Raw genomic sequence first — 17,684 nt, 5'->3', positions numbered from 1 at the left:
AAGGGGGAGGGATCCTCCATCACCACGGGACCCTGATGCAACAGGCCCTGATCCACTGGCAGCCGCAGAGGGTCGTCCACTGAGAGCCTGATCAAGTCCGCATACCAGGGACGTCTGGGCCAGTCTGGACCCACCAGGATTATTCGGCCCGGATGCTTTGCCACCCGGTCTAGTACCCTGCCCAACATGGGCCAGGGCGGGAACACATAGAGAAGCTCCTGTGTCGGCCACTGTTGGAGAAGAGCATCTACTCCCAGAGATCGAGGGTCCCGTCCTCTGCTGAAAAAGCGCGGCACTTGGCAATTGGCCGATGACGCCATCAGATCTAGGCTCGGCTGGCCCCAGCGCTTCGTGATGTCCAAGAACGCCTGAGCCGATAACTGCCACTCTCCGGGATCCAAGGTATGGCGACTGAGAAAGTCCGCCTTGACATTCATAACTCCAGCAATGTGGGCCGCTGACAGCTGTTCCAGGTTCGCTTCCGCCCACTGGCATAGATTCATGGCTTCCTTGGCTAGAGGGGCGCTCTTGGTACCTCCCTGGCGGTTGACATAGGCCACAGCCGTGGCATTGTCCGACAGGACCCGTACTGGCTTCAACGCCAGTACCGGGAGGAACTCCAAAAGCGCCAACCGAATGGCTCTGAGTTCCAGGAGGTTGATAGACCACTTTGCCTCTGCAGGAGACCAGAGCCCCTGCGCTGTCCTTCCTAAGCAGTGGGCTCCCCAGCCCGTCAAAGAGGCATCCGTCGTGACGACAATCCACTCCGGGGTCACAAGAGGCATCCCTGCAGACAACTTGTCTGTCTTCAGCCACCAGCTCAGCGCCTTGCGCACTGCTGGGTCCAAGGGAAGGCGCACAGCATAATCCTCCGACACCGGAGTCCAGCGCTGCAGCAGAGAGTGTTGTAGTGGTCTCATATGAGCCCTGGCCCAGGGCACTACTTCCATCGTGGCCGTCATAGAGCCCAACAGCTGCACATAGTCCCAAGCCCGAAGAGGAGAGGCTACTAGGAACTGGTCCACCTGAGCCTGAAGTTTGACAATCCGACTGTCCGGCAGGAACACTCTGCCCACTTGGGTGTCGAATCGAACTCCCAGATACTCCAGGGACTGAGTCGGGCGCAGCTGGCTTTTCTCCCAGTTGATGATCCACCCCAGGGAGCTCAAAAGAGCAATCACCCGGTCCACAGCTTTGCCGCACTCTGCGTAAGAGGGGGCTCGGATCAACCAGTCGTCCAGATAAGGATGGACTTGTACTCCTTCCTTTCGCAGGAAGGCCGCGATGACCACCATTACTTTGGAGAAGGTCCGCGGAGCAGTAGCCAACCCGAACGGGAGGGCTCTGAACTGGAAGTGTCGGCACAGGACTGCAAAACGCAGAAAGCATTGATGAGGAGGCCAGATGGGAATATGCAAGTACGCTTCCTTGATGTCCAAGGATGCCAGGAATTCCCCTGCCTTCACTGCCGCTATAACAGAGCGGAGAGTCTCCATGTGAAAGTGCCGAACTTTCAAGGCCCGATTGACCCCTTTGAGGTCGAGGATAGGCCGTACAGAACCTCCTTTCTTTGGTACCACAAAGTAAATGGAGTAACGTCCCTTGTCAAGCTGATTTTCTGGCACCGGAACGACCGCACCCAGGTGGTTCAGATTGTCCAAGGTCTGCTGCACTGCCACAGCTTTGACCGGAGACTTGCAGGGAGAGAGTACAAACCCGTCTCTTAAGGGTCGGCAGAACTCTAGCTTGTAGCCGTCTCTGATGACTTCCAGCACCCAAGCGTCTGAAGTTACCCTGGTCCACTCGCCCAGAAACGAGGACAGGCGTCCTCCAATCTGCACTGGGCCATGGACCAGGACCCCGTCATTGGGTACGAGACCCTGGGGGAGGACCGGAGGGCGCACCTCCGGGATGGCGGTCTCTGCGAAAGGAATGCTGCTTGGGGGAGAAGTTCCTCTTGAAGGAAGAGGGGGCAGAGGAGCCCGACTTGCCCGGGCGGTACCGACAGGCTTCCTGAAACCGTCCTCTGGAGATACCGGGGCGAGCACTGGCTCGAGCCCTGACCTCTGGTAACCTCTTGCCCTTAGACGTGCCGAGATCGGTCACAATTTTGTCCAGCTCGACCCCAAAGAGCAGCTTGCCTTTAAAAGGCAACTTAGCCAGGCGGGACTTAGAGGCGTGGTCCGCAGACCAATGTTTCAGCCAAAGCCACCGCCGCGCAGAGACTGTCTGAGCCATACCTTTAGCCGAGGCTCTCAAGACATCATACAGTAAGTCTGCCAAATAAGCCAAGCCCGATTCCAGGGCCGGCCAATCAGCCCTCAAGGAAGGATCCGAGGGGGAAGCCCGCTGCACAATTGTCAGGCACGCCCTGGCCGCAAACTGAGGCCTGCAAACTTAAGGCAGCCGCCTCGAAGGACGACCTTAAGGCCGCCTCCAATCTTCTGTCTTGGGCGTCCTTAAGGGCTGTGCCACCTTCCACCGGCAACGCCGTTTTCTTAGTCACCGCAGTGATTAAAGAATCCACGGTAGGCCAAAGAAAGGCCTCCCGTTCAATTTCAGGCAAAGGATAGAGGCGGGACATAGCCCTAGCCACTTTGAGGCTCGCTTCCGGGACATCCCATTGAGCCGAAATTAAGGTGTGCATGGCATCATGCACGTGGAAGGTTCTAGGCGGGTGCTTCGTCCCCAGCATAATGGCGGAGCCAACATGGGCTGAGGGAGAGACGTCCTCTGGAGAGGAAATCTTCAAAATGCTCATGGCCTGCACTAACAGGTTGGGCAAATCCTCTGAGCGAAAGATCCGCGCTGCAGAGGGGGCATTCGCTCCATCCGAGCGGGAATCCGTCTCCTCCAAGGAATCCCCAAAGGACCGTTGGGAGAACTCAGATACGCTGCCCTCATCTACATCAGAGGAGACAGAGTCCTCTAAGGTCCGGGAATCCACCCGAGGGCGTTTACTTTCGGGGGCCTCAACCCCTTTATCGGACAAGGGAGAAGGGGCAGCGTTTTGCATAAGGAAGGCCTGATGCAGCAGCAAAATAAACTCGGGGGAGAAACCCCCCAGACTGTGCACTTCAGCAGCCTGGGCCACAGCCCTAGACGCACCCTCAACCGGCGCTCGCAAGAGCGGGGGAGAAACATGCTGCGCATCCAAGATGGCGTCCGGCGCGACACTCCGCGAAGGAGCCGCACGGGAAGAACGACGCTTAACTTAGCCGCTTTTTTGCCGTCGCCCAAATCAAGGGCGGCCATGGCATTAACGTCTCCCAGCTCAAGGGCAGCCCAAGAAGAAGCCGTCCGAGCAGAGTGGCCGGCCACGGAGGCGAGCAGCGGGGGATGGGCGTTTATGGCGGGAAAAACCGCCGCACCGGAGGAAGACCCGGGACACTGACCGGCCTCCGAACTGACACCCAACAAGGGCGAATCAGACTTTAAGACCCCCGCATCCCCGCTAGAAGCGCACACGCGGTCCGGGGAGCGATTCTTCGCGCCCTCGCCCTCCGACGCCATAGGCCACGTGGAGATCGATCGGGGAACCCCCTGCCCGCTATAAAAAGGTAAAAATTACCTGCTTCTCGCTCCGAGCTGTAACAAACTGGTGTCCCAGTGAGTAGCTGCAATAAACGTTTAAATAAACGTCGAAATAAACGCCCTTAAGGACGTCCAAATTTTTTTTTTTTTTTTTTTTTAACGGAGCCAGCGGGAGGGGGGAGAAAAGGAGGGACCTGGCGCCACCAGGTTTGCACTTGCTCAAGAAGAGCCCTCAACCCCAGGTACTCAACAAAACCTAAAAATTAGGCTTGGAGACCTAGCCAGAGCTGCTGCTGTGTGTGACCACCACCTGCTGAGATAGAGAACATACTGAGGAGTTTCCGGCAGCACATGACCACATATAGGGAGGCAAAAGGATTGCTCTCTATCTCCACCTGCTGGTAGATGGACACAACCCACCAGTCTATGGATTGATCAGCATGATGATATGGAACTCTTTATTTAAATATACACTCGACTGTATATTGTTCCTATCTACGTCGCCTACTGGTGTTGCTCAAGAGCCTACTCCTCCTACTCCCCCTTTCCTCGCATTGTATGCAGAGTCTGGCATCTTGGGGGTTCAGTTTAATTTTTGTCTAAATAGAAAGTTTATTATTGCTTATTCTATAGTGGATTAGGGTGTATCTGTGTTTGTGAAAAAGACATGGCTTTCGGTTGGCATTGACTGTGCAAGATGGACAATCTGTGTTATTCTGCCTGGTTTTGTTTTACAGTAGGTGAATTGATGTTCTAGTGCTCACTGTAGTGTTTAAGATGCTTTCCTTTTCCTTGTGTGACTTGTAGAAATTACTGCTTATGGTATGCTAGAATTGCTCTATAGGTCCTGAGTGTTTTGTATTCTCGGCATGCCTAGTACTAGATTTTGGAGAGGGGGGGTGTTAAAAAATGACCAGCCCCGGGTGTCAACTACCCTAGGTACGCCACTGCTAGAAACCCAACCTCTCTGCTCTGCAGAAAATGAAAGACTGCTGGCCCCGCATTTGAGCAGGAAGGCACCCGCAAATGTGCGGTTGGGGCTCTGCCTCAAAGATTTAAAGTGACAGAGCCACTATGGCAGTGTCCGCACTGGGCTCTGTGGATGACATCACCCACATATGAAAATATTATGCTAGCTTGTCTTTGGAGAAGGCTTTATATTCCTAGCTGAGTACTATGCTCTAGTGACCAGGGATTTTTAATTATCCCTCCATCGGGTACCTTTAGGAAACAATTTACCTGTACCTGTGCTTTTTAATATTTTTGCTTCTAATTTAAGAATTATGCTTCCCTGTTCTATAAAGGCAGGAAAATGATTATCTTTTATTTTGGAGGCAATTGAAAGCACATCAGCTTTCAGCTGATCTGTTTATAACTGTGTCTAGGTTGTTTTTTTTTTAATGATGCATTATGCTTATATTTGTTTTTGTATTTCTGTGTATGTTTTATATTTGTTTTACTTTATATATGTTTGCTCTGTAAAGCACTTTGATTTGCTGCTGAAAGGCGTGTATAATTATGGTACAGCCAGAGACCCCCCACTGGAATGGTGGAGGGCCCAGTCATAGAGCTCAGGCCATTACAGACCTTGGCTGAGTCAGAAATCTGATGGCTGACATAACTGGGAGCTTACTGGAAAAGTATGGCCTAGTTTGTAGCCCGGATTGAGGCCTAAAAGTTAGGTCAATAGATATGGAAACAAAATGGAGGATTTTAGCACAAAATGGAAGCCCGTATCTGTTACAAAGTGGAATTTTCTCTAATGTAAGTTAGAAAAACACGTTGAGAAATGAGTGAGTCATGCCAGGTGCAGAGAAAATAGGGAACTAGCTGTCCAAGAGAGGAGGGAGACTTTCCTGTGAGCAGGGTCTTGCTTAAGATTTGTGGTCAAGCGAGCTAAAGACAAAACCATGTTAGCAAGATAGAAGCTACTCATTAGCATGAGCCAATCAGTGACAACCATGACATTAGCATAGATCCAATCAGGTATATCTACTGTCATATTACCCATATCCTGAAGGCACCTATAAAAATCAGGGTTTTTCCTGGTTTAAGCTAGAGAGAAAAGGGTTGCCACTCTCTCTCCAAGGGAAACCAATGTGTCCAGCAGAATTGACAAATTACCTAATTGCTTTCCCTTGTAAAACCTCTAATTGGTAAAAGAAATTATAAAAGATTAGCAAATAATTAACACCTGTTTGCAGCTTATCATATTCCTATAATTAATTGATTGTACTTGCCTGTTGTCAATCACTGATTTGACTTATACCTTGGCAAATAAACTCCTCATTCCAAATGATGATTTGTGGGCTTCACTTAATGATGAAAGGCTGTATGTATAAATGCTTTTGCTATATCAGGCTATCTTTCGCGGCATTGTATAACTTGTAACCTAAATCCAGTTTGTCATAAGGCTGGTATCTATTCCTTGCCAGTGCTGAGAGGCGGACTAATGCGGGTCCCTTAGACCTAACATCTCTCTCAGTGGCAATTCCTTTTAGAAATGCACAACTCCCTGATTACCCCAGTACTAGTGCTATTTAGAGATGGAGTCAGATTTAAGGTCACTCCAGCCTTCTTGGGGGGCTCGGGACCCCTCGATTCACAACATTGGTGACCCAGCGTTAGATTTAAACACGCCACCAGAATTTTTGTCAAAGTGGGGGTTACTTATAGCTCTTGACTAAAATTCTGTTGTTTTATCTTCCAATTGATTGCTGTCCCTCATAGAGATCCGGGCTCATTTCCTCTGTGCTGTACTTAAAACCTCTGAGAGGTACTTAACCTCTACCTTTCATGCTCTCTGATTCTGTTTAAATCTTACAATTCTTTGCCAGCTTTCTAGCTGTACGTTGGCATTTCCTGCTTCACATTTAAAACTGCGTAGTAAGTCTTGCTTCCTTATTTTTCTGTTACTGCCAGGCTCTATGGGCACTCTTCCCCCCCCCCTTTTTCCTTCCTGTCATACAGCTTTATACTTGATAAACCACACTTATTTCTATGCCTGCCTGCTTTGAAAACCCCCGTCTGAAACTTTCATGATATTATACATCTCCACTTGATAAGTCCCGGTCTGTATTCCGTCTCTGTTCCCTGTAGCCACTTTAGCCGCACTTCCGGGTTTAATTTTCGCTGCATAGCATAATTTTTGGCTGAATTTATAAACTGCTGTTTTTGCTTTCTAAAACTGTTTCTGAGACTTTAAAACTCAGAGACAGGTTTTCTTTTGTTTTTAATAGAGGAGTTCTCGATACTAAATCTTATCTCTATTTCTCTTGCGTAGTCCCTTTTCTTTTTTTACTGCGACATTTTTTCACTTCCCCTTTTCTCGCTTGGGCGGGTCCCTCCCCATATCTAGTAGGGATCTCCGTGACTTTTTTTTTTTTTTTACTGACTTTACACTGTTCATTGCCTGTATTTAAAACTGGTTTCCTTTTAGTATTTTTTTTTGCAGCCCTATGTTACCTAACTTAATTTCTAAATTTTTTTTTTTCTGTTGTACTCCTGTAGAAACTGTTTCTAAGATGCTCATTATTGCTTGGCAACAGTTTCCGCTGCTTATTTCCTGTTTCACTGAATCTATTGGCAGTCTGTCAGCCTGATTTCAATTTGTTTCTACCTGGGATTTTTTCCCTACGTCCCTTACATTCTATTTTTCAAGTGGGTAGAGCCCCTGCCATTGCTGCATGTATTTTGCATTTATCCCTTAGCTGGTGATTGTTTTAGCTGTTTTTTCAGCAGGTGCCTAGCCGTCCTTCATATTAAAACTTTCTTCTCTTACTTACTCTCCTCCAGCACTGCTCCCTGGTTGCTCTGTCTTACAACTCTCACTCTATCCCTTGCTATTCCTTAATTCAGCTTAAATAAGACTTGCTCACCATGCTGTTACAGGGCTTTCAAAATTTTTTTTTTGTGTCTCTCATGTGCTACTTATTGATTGGTATGTTATGCCTTGAGCGCTTGTTGTCCGTTCATGCACTGTAAATGTTTTGTGCCTTTACTTTTGACAGACTGCCACCATCTTCCGCTTTGATAGTACTTTTTCTTTTCTCACTCACCCTCCCATTATGGGCGTAGCCCGCAGTGTGACCATTGGTGTCACTCCACTCTTTGGGTACACCTCTCTGCCCCCCCCCCTTACATCTTTTTATTTCTTGCGTAATTTACCTCTTTAACATTTCATTTGTATATTTCATATATTAGATAATCAATGGGTCATTATTACTGCAGATTAGTTGTTAGTATTCCAATGCTCGTCCCTAAAAATATTATTATTATGACACTTAAAATTGATACTCTGCAATGCTATTCTTTGACTGTAAATGTATGACACAGTTTGCAGATCAAGATAAGCATGACGTTGTTTTTATTTTTGAGCTGTATATGTTTAGCCCTGAAGGGGTAATTGAATCGATAATCTACAATGCAGTTTTATGGAGGTAGGATTTAGAAACAAATATATATATTTTTAACGTCCCTTTGAAACATTTGATTTGTTTTTCTTTTGCCCTTGTCATTGAGGCATTTTTGACTCCGGGACTTTGCTTATTACATTGGTAGTAGTTGCCATGATTGATATACAGTTATTTCCTGTAGAACTCTTTGCCTGCCGGTTGTATGCAGAAATTATACTTGGCTTTACTCTTAGCCTTTACTTTATAGGATGCAAGTAAGATATTAAACCACGCAGTTGTTTTTGGTACAGTGATACTGTGTTCACGTTTTATAAATTGATCATGTATGGCATTGTTTCCTGTTGTATCGCATGTTCAGCTTTACGCAAGTTTAATCTGCTAAACCTGATTTTCAGGTACCTTTTCTCTGCAAGCCTTATGATATTCATGTCCAATAGATACCAAATTTGTAAAATTACTTATCTTTTGATGATTCATTTAGTGGTCTTCTGTGTTCGTTGTATGTGCACTTCTCTACAAGCAGCAGTGTCTGGATGTGTTCTTTTCTTTCACTTTCACTTTTAAGATTGTAGCACAGCATCGTAGGTTTCCTAATATTGCCTTTGTTTTTGTACTATAATATTACAAACTCCATAGCATTAATCTACAACCTGTTTCCTTTCCTCATTTTTTTTACTCTATATGTTTAATTTTTTGTTGTTCAATCTTGTTCTCCCCGGTTCTGGGGAAAATATAAAGCTGCTTGCTTAATGGTCTGCAATGCCTGTCCATCAATCTTTAAGTCCCACCCACTTCCCCTTTTAGTGCATGTCACGTATCTTTCAGACTTTTATGCTTGCACTGCGGTGCTCAAGTTTTGTCGTTTACTCTGTGCTTATAGCTGCACAACCTTTTTCCCTCTCCACTTCATCTTTAAATAAAAAGGCTTTCCTGTTGTACTACAGGTATAACTGTATGAATGAATTTATATTTATTGTTCGCCCCGGCCTTGCTCATTTTTTTTTGGTCACTGCTCCTCTTTACTGCTCTTGAGTTTCCTTCTAGTGGTTTGTTGAGTGGAAAATATATCGTCTAGCGATTGATGACCGTGATGTTTTTCACATTTTTGGTTCTGGCTAATGTGTTCCAATTAATGGCTCTTTTTTGGTTGTACCTTTCCTGATGAGCTTACATGGTTGTACCTTTCCTGATGAGCTTACATTTTTTTTTGTTTTACTTTAAAATATTTATCTCCTCTTTATTTCTTTTATTTTACCACCATTAAAGTAGGTTTTAGGGGCTCTTCCCTGGGACATGCTATACTTTTATTATTTTCTTTTCTACCAGTGTTATGCTATAATTATTGGCTTTGATATCGATGCCTGGGGCTTACACCCATCTGAGGGTCACTGCCCTTCGATGGATGACGGTATCTCAATTCTTAGATTTTGAGCAGAATTTCCATTCCATTTTCGGAGTGGCCTGCTTCCACGATTCGGCATTATTGCCCACATAAGAGTTACCTAGTACAGATGCGCGCTGGAACAATAAAGAGACGTCTAACGTTTTAAGTTGCAAGTTTGGATTAGTTGACTAGGGCCTTTTAGTATTTTTGGAGGGTTAGTGGCAGACGAGAGGACTCCTAACCTTACAATGTTTTAGGATGGTTAGTGGTAGACGAGAGGACTCCTAACCAGGTTAGTTGTAGACGAGAGGACTCCTAACCATCAAATTTTTGAGTGGTTTGTAGACCACTGAAGGTCCATTGAGGAGGTTAGTTACAGACGAGAGGACTTCTAACCAGCGGAGACCCACTGGACCGTTGTCCTTCGACTATGGGAAACTTTCTTCCGCGTTTCCTATAATCTTTTAGGGGTAGTAGCAACCCCCACTTTAGGGGTTCTATCATTTGAGAAGCTGAATTACTCGTGGCCAATAGAAGCTGCTGAATACTCTTGGCGGACAGTAGAAGCAGCGGTATACTCCTGTCCTTAGAAGCCTACCCTGGGGGACAATTATTTTAGATTGATTAGTATAGATATATAATAGCTGACACTAGGTATTTGGTATTTCTTCACTTATACACCCACTCTTTAGGTGCATTTCTGTTTGTAGTTTTTGTCTTGCTTTCTCCTAATGTCACTTGCGATCAAAGCGTGGAGCTTTCCGCCAATTAGTAATTTTTATTTTGGGTCCCTTTGTTGGAGTACATTAGCAGATGTGTGAGTATGATTGTGTTATGTCTCTGTATGTTTTACTATCAGGATAATCATTGCATGTTTTTGTAAACTGTTAGCACATTATCATTTCTAGGTCTCCCTGCTATCTCTGAAGCTGCCTTTTGAACCACTGACCTTGTACCAGGTTCTAGATCTGGTCAATATATATATATTACTAATCTAGTTCATTTTTCTATAGCAAATTACAGGTCTGAAGCTTATTTGTAGACCACTTGCTCACTAGGTCCTGTTATTATACGTATTGGGTGATGTTGTTCACTACCCATTATATCATATCTTCCTCTCCGCGCCCAACACCAGATACTGGTGATCTGACATCTATTCAGATCTCTAGTAAGGACTTCCCGTCTGAAACAAACCTTTCTATTTTGCGGTTGACCTCCCTATGCCACCGAGAGTTCGGAAGGGCGTAGTGATCCCGCCAACTATCCTCTTTCTTAATTGATTTTCTGCGCTGGAGATTACATTGAACGAATCGTGAGTATATTTTCATTTATTGTATGTGTTGCTATTGAACTTGCCTTTGTATACTTTCATGGCCTGTTGGATTAGCTCTAATTTAAATGTTTTATTTTACCAAATTTAGGATTAAGATTTTGTCCTCAATACACAGGGACACCTCTGTATGTGGGACAATAGCTGTGTATGAGTGTGGTTTTCCTTTTCTGTCTGTGTGCTGTGACTTGTGATTGGCTACTGGAATATTTATTTTTATGTTTTTTGTTTTAAAACCCTAAACAATTCCTTAACCGTGCACAATTCCAATGCTTGGTTTTGAACTACATTTAGAAATATCTTGCTTCCTCTTCTGAACTTTAAGTTTTCTACTTATCAGGGTTGGGTTACTGTTTTAATTTTATGTCTATATGTTCCTGTGTGTCCTGTGGTAAATAGCATAAATTAAACCAGCTATTTATTAGGGAATCATTTCTTTAGTTTTAAATTAGTGCTTTAAGGTTACTCTGCGAGATTGCCTATCAACTGCAGTGGTAGTAAATCTCAAAGGAGTGTTTTTTTCCAGGATTGTATATTATTTCATTTAAGCAATGTTTGTTTGATTTGTGACGTGATGTTAAATACCTGATTGTTTTTGACTTCTGGTAAATTGCTTTCACTAGAAATGCAAGCACTTTTTAGTTTTAATTTTATAGGTGTGCGTCCGTATATGTGTTCTTTGGAAATTGCATAATTATTCCAGATATTTACTATAAGAGGTTCTATATTATATGCCATCTAAAACACTGTTTATTTGTGACGTTGTTTAAAATAACTAGTGCTGATGTTCACTTCCTGGCTCTTTATTGGGGATGTGTTCCGTAATAATGAATTAACTGTTTTAATTTTCCTTTTCACGTCTTATCTACTACTTTCAAACTTCCTTCCCTGCCTCTTAAAGATTTATAGTTTTAAGATATATTATTTTATAGAGTTCCAGCATTTTTGGTTCTCAAACCCCAAATGGCGCAGTTAAATTTCGTTTCCGGATTCCATAATACTACAGTGCCTGCTTTATAATCTATGCCATAGGGTTTGGAGATTAACCCTTGCATAACATAACTAACTGGTAAATCAGAACTAAAGAAATTCAGGTTGCTATTATTTCAGAGCTATGTTCAGATAAGACTAGCTACAATTGAGAACCGTACCTCTGGAAGCAGATAAAGTAATAACCTTCTTTTCCTCCTTTTCCTCTCCTGAAGTATTAATTCTATGAAGACCAATTCCACCAGCATGATGTTTTAATACGAAAACTTAAACTTACAGTATTTATTTTGATGTATTGTACGTGTTCCAGATTTTTAATGACTAGATGGGTTTTTCTATGATTCTGTGTTATCCTTCCTACTCTTTGTTTAGAATTCAATTTACAATGTAGGCTTACAAGCTGTTCCATTTATCATACTGGTCTATATGAACATATCCTACTGGACAATTTGTGCATTTATTGCATTAATAAAAATTGTTATTATATCCTTGATTTTTGAATTTTACTATAATGTTTTAAGAAATGCTCCTACTTGTCTCCTGCTTATAAAGCGGCTCCTCCTCTGTATTTAAAATATACTCTAAATTGTAAATTGGTTCCTGGGAATATATAAGCTTATTTTTAGCTATCCCTCTGAATGTGAATCTTGATATGCTGTCATAATTTAGGGCCCAAATTGTGAAAGCATAGAAATGATCAGTTTAGAATTTAATATAATTTTCATTTTCCAAATTGGCTCTGAACTATTACAGAGGACTATAGGTTATTGTCCTTCTCATTTGACCTATTTAAACCTTGTAAAGGTCACGTGAGGAGGCCTCATAGAAATATATAGTTTTTACATTTCTGATATTGGCTTTTCTCTATCTCTCTAAATATCATATTAAAGGTTGTATTTTCCTGGAGCAGACTCTGACCACAATGTTTCCTCAGACTCTGCTGACTTCCTGTGCCAGCAACATCTAATCTACAGAGAAAAATTGTTTTCTACTTGTAACTTGTGATTTTATATATTGATACTATGCTCCACCTACTGGTGCCCCAAGGAACTAACAATGCATTCTTTGACTTTTCTTTCTAACGGTCCTGTGCTGAGATTTGACTACTAGATATTACTTCTTATATCAGCTCTATTTATTAAGTCCTGTAGGTTTAATGAAGACTGCAAATCCAAATTCCTGATCTACCGCCTCTATTCCAGTTTGGTACTTCTGCTGCCACTGACCTCTGGCATGAAAAAGAAGCGCCACCTTCTCCAATGAGAATTTTCTTTTGTCCAAATGATGTCATTAATTTAGACCTTCTTGGTTATGCACTTAAATATTCTACTGTATTAAATATTTTTGCAGGCTCATCTTTTCCAGAACCTACATGGCACTTTACGTATGAGTTCTCTATTACAACAGACAGCGACCATGATTCCAGAAGATACTTCCATCACCTGGACTAGTTATGAGTTTTAAATTTCTGCACATTAGTCTTCTGCTTTGACTATGACTATTTCCTAAGCTACCCTTCTTTCTGAATCATCTAACTTATAAGTCCTGCTGGCCTCCTGCAGCTGAGGGCCCAACCCTTGGTGAATGTTAGTCATCGCAGGTGAAGATTCCATACCTATTGGCGATAGATTGCAACGCATTGCCCATGCCTTTTTGACTATTTTTGTGCACCACATTCCTGACCCTCCATACATCTATAACTTGAACAATCAACATCATCTCTAAATTTTAATTGTTTTTTTGGTACCCTTTTCTTTTGTTCCATATAGTTAACTATTGTTATTTGATCATCTCTTAGTAGTAATTACCAATCTGTCTTGCACACTATGCAAGCCAGAAGTGGGGATACATTCTGCAAATCCCAATTCCTAGTACTACAAATCCCAATTCCTAGTATTAAGACTGTCACTTCTACTGATTCCTTGCCCAAGTTGCTGTGAAAATCCAGCCCTGTTAGATCTTCCAGATCTCCGTCCAGATTCTTCAGCGCTTCCACCACCTCAACCACGATCAATGAAAGAGAATTCAGAACCAACTTGAGATTTACTGTTGCTGTTTATGGACATTATAGATTCATATTTTGTTTTATTTCCCCCATTATTTCTGTTTATGTAATTTAAATTGAAGTTGATATTGCTCAGACACAGGGGTAACATCAAACCCTAATACTGGCTAAGATATCATAATGTAGGTGTAAACCCTGTTAGTATCAACCAGTTATGCAATTGTTTAACTCTGGTGTAGGCTTACTTAAGCTGCATGTCTTTTTGTAGGTTTGACTAAGCTCCAAGTGGGGTAATGGATATATGAAATGCTTCCCATACTTCCAGGTCATTATGCATATGTCAAGATCCATGCATGACCTTTGTTAAATATGAATTTTCCTAGGATTGACCATTTTTGCTGTATGAGGCAACCTCATACTTGCTATCCACTTTTTAGTGCTCATGATTGGATGCCAATGATGAGTAATAGTAAGGTCCAGGAATTCCAACCTGTTTAAGGATTCTGAATACATACAACCTAAAACAGCCTGCAAACAGAGTATTAACCATATATTTGTTGAGCCCATAACAATGCTTAATTGAAACCACTGTTCCTTCCCAAGACCACTGAGATAGATACATTAGATTATCTCCCCATGCACTATGCAACAGATACAATAGAAGCCATAGAAAGACCTGAAAGTATTTATTAGCATGATCCACCTGAAATTGCTATTACCCACATACCTATACTTCATGAGATTTTGTAGATGAACTCATGGATTTGTCCCATTCATAAAACCTTTCTCACTACAGGTTTGAGTAAGTCTCAAGAGAGATGACATCAGGATTAAGGCCCAAGGGGTTGGGTAATATAAAGGGAATTCCATAAGCCCCAAATAATATATCATCTGAGAATGAAGTTTCCTATCTTGCACCATACCTTCTAGCAATTTGTAAGACCAAAACTCGCCCTCTCGTTTGATAGCTTGCCACCTTCTGGAATGGATGATGACAAGCTTGACGAGCTTTGTGTCACCCCCCCCCCAGATGGGGTGACAAGTGGGGAATGTATAATTATGGTACAGCCAGAGACCCCCCACTGGAATGGTGGAGGGCCCAGTCATAGAGCTCAGGCCATTACAGACCTTGGCTGAGTCAGAAATCTGATGGCTGACATAACTGGGAGCTTACTGGAAAAGTATGGCCTAGTTTGTAGCCCGGATTGAGGCCTAAAAGTTAGGTCAATAGATATGGAAACAAAATGGAGGATTTTAGCACAAAATGGAAGCCCGTATCTGTTACAAAGTGGAATTTTCTCTAATGTAAGTTAGAAAAACACGTTGAGAAATGAGTGAGTCATGCCAGGTGCAGAGAAAATAGGGAACTAGCTGTCCAAGAGAGGAGGGAGACTTTCCTGTGAGCAGGGTCTTGCTTAAGATTTGTGGTCAAGCGAGCTAAAGACAAAACCATGTTAGCAAGATAGAAGCTACTCATTAGCATGAGCCAATCAGTGACAACCATGACATTAGCATAGATCCAATCAGGTATATCTACTGTCATATTACCCATATCCTGAGGGCACCTATAAAAATCAGGGTTTTTCCTGGTTTAAGCTAGAGAGAAAAGGGTTGCCACTCTCTCTCCAAGGGAAACCAATGTGTCCAGCAGAATTGACAAATTACCTAATTGCTTTCCCTTGTAAAACCTCTAATTGGTAAAAGAAATTATAAAAGATTAGCAAATAATTAACACCTGTTTGCAGCTTATCATATTCCTATAATTAATTGATTGTACTTGCCTGTTGTCAATCACTGATTTGACTTATACCTTGGCAAATAAACTCCTCATTCCAAATGATGATTTGTGGGCTTCACTTAATGATGAAAGGCTGTAAGTATAAATGCTTTTGCTATATCAGGCTATCTTTCGCGGCATTGTATAACTTGTAACCTAAATCCAGTTTGTCATAAGGCTGGTATCTATTCCTTGCCAGTGCTGAGAGGCGGACTAATGCGGGTCCCTTAGACCTAACATCTCTCTCAGTGGCAATTCCTTTTAGAAATGCACAACTCCCTGATTACCCCAGTACTAGTGCTATTTAGAGATGGAGTCAGATTTAAGGTCACTCCAGCCTTCTTGGGGGGCTCGGGACCCCTCAATTCTCAACAGGCGGTATTCCAAGTTTAATAAATGAAATGAAATTAAAGTCCTCAACACTTCACATTCTGCTAAACATATCTCAAGAGACTGAGGGAAACTATTACCAAGCTTCAGTGCCACTTATAACCTTTGTTGCCTCTCGGCAGCAACTTTATGTACCTGTTCCACCAGTGCAGCAATCTCTTGCTCCGCCCTGGACAACTCCTCTTCTTCCTCTCTTCCTAGTCCATCATCTACATCAAGAGGGATGTTCTCATTGAACTCGGCCAGCTCTGCCACCTGCTCTGCTTTAGCCTGGGTTGCAGCCTGGATGTCCTCCTCATCTTCTGCCTTACAGAGGGCCTAACAAAAAAAAAGAAAAAAAGAATGCACAAGATACATTGACTATCAGTTCAAAACATTCTACCCATTATCATTGTTCAATCAAAGATGAGATTGAGGTGATGGCGGAGCAGAAAAGCACCATATCTCTTTTCTACATAACCTTCTTCCAAGGGTCCTGACCACTGGTTGCTGCAAATGTTCTGTTATCAGATTTCTACATCCATCAAAACTTGCTCCACAAATCGAACATACATGACAAACAAGAGAGTCTCGAAGGATTGGCTCCAAAAAGATTAGGGGAGATTAGGTAGGAAAGCCAGTGCTGGGCTGACTTCTACGGTCTGTGCCCTGTTGGAGGCTGAATTAGATTTGGAAGGGACAGAGTGGAGTTTTTCGGGGGCTTTGACAACAACTTCAGAAATTTTAAAACAAGGCCAGTGCCGGGCACACTTCTATGGTCTATGCCCTAAAAATAGCAAGGATAAATCAAGAACAGGTATACATACCATATGTAATGAGTTTATTTTGTTGGGCAGACTGGATGGACCATACAGGTCTTTATCTGCTGACATATAGTATGTTACTATGAGTCTAGGAAAATGTATTTATTATAAAGAAATGGTCAAGATGTAAAAGCAACCTCAAAAAGATGAGTGTTTAATTTAGTCTGGATCTGAATATGGCCCAAGAGAAAGCATAATGCAAATTAGTCAGGAAGTTTGTTCCATGAAAATAGCTCAAGGTTGAAAGAGTAGAGTCAAGTGGTAGCAATAAAGAATGGAATAGATTAGAGTGATTTGCCAGATGAATGGAGCTCATGAGGTAGCGTGTACAAAGGAGAAAGAAGTTATGAGGAGCTGCAGAGTGAATGCACTTATAGGTGAGCTACAGAAGTATGGCCTCTAGGAAGAAGCAAATAGGGAATCAATGTAATGACCTGACTAGGGGGAGATGTTTTATGATCATAGTGACGCTGAAGAAAGAGAAGTCATGAAGTTGAACTTTGAATAAACTGCAGTGGAGAACGATGATTTTGTGGGAGACTCACGAGGAGTACGGTAGGTTGCAGTCATCTAAGCAGAGGTGATGAGAGAGAGAGAGTGGATGAGAATTTTAATACTGACATTTAAATATTTCCAAAGCACAAATGCACGAGGTGTGCCTCTTCCAGTAAAAGGAACCGCTGGAATGAGGAAGCATAGGAAGGAGGGGGTTCAAAGGAGTAATCTAAGGAAATACTTATTTTAAAAAGCGTGGAGGATGGGAGGAACAGCTCCCTGTGGAGGTGATGGAGACAGGAACTGAATCTGAATTTAAAAAAACATGGGACAAGCATAGAGGATTTCTAAGCAACAGAAAAGGATTGTAGAGCTTATTAATTGGTATGGATGGGCAGACTGCATAGGCCCTATGCTCTTTAGCTACTGTAATTTTTTGTATGTGTGTCTGATAACATGCTCAGAAAGGATGGATTTTACCAATGTTCAAAAAGAAGAAATTACATGTTTTAGCAGTGTTTTGGTTGTGTATAGAGAAGGTCAAATAGGCATCAAAGATGC

General features: G+C 42.9%; 1 protein-coding gene across 1 annotated transcript in view; it reads right to left on the bottom strand.

Moving 5' to 3' along the window:
* SRCAP (Snf2 related CREBBP activator protein) overlaps positions 1-17,684 on the bottom strand; it is a gene marked incomplete at its 5' end in the record, with an annotated part of 948,600 nt that overhangs the window by 45,257 nt on the left and 885,659 nt on the right. The window contains one exon of the mRNA XM_030210811.1: positions 15,961-16,143. Within this exon, the coding sequence (XP_030066671.1) occupies positions 15,961-16,143 (183 nt within the window). The remainder of the gene's footprint in view (positions 1-15,960; positions 16,144-17,684) is intronic.

The sequence above is a fragment of the Microcaecilia unicolor genome, chromosome 7 (genome assembly GCF_901765095.1).
Source record: "Microcaecilia unicolor chromosome 7, aMicUni1.1, whole genome shotgun sequence".
Classification (NCBI taxonomy): Eukaryota; Metazoa; Chordata; class Amphibia; order Gymnophiona; family Siphonopidae; genus Microcaecilia; species Microcaecilia unicolor.
Note: the sequence above shows the minus strand (reverse complement) of the source record. Positions and strands in the feature narration are given on the sequence as shown.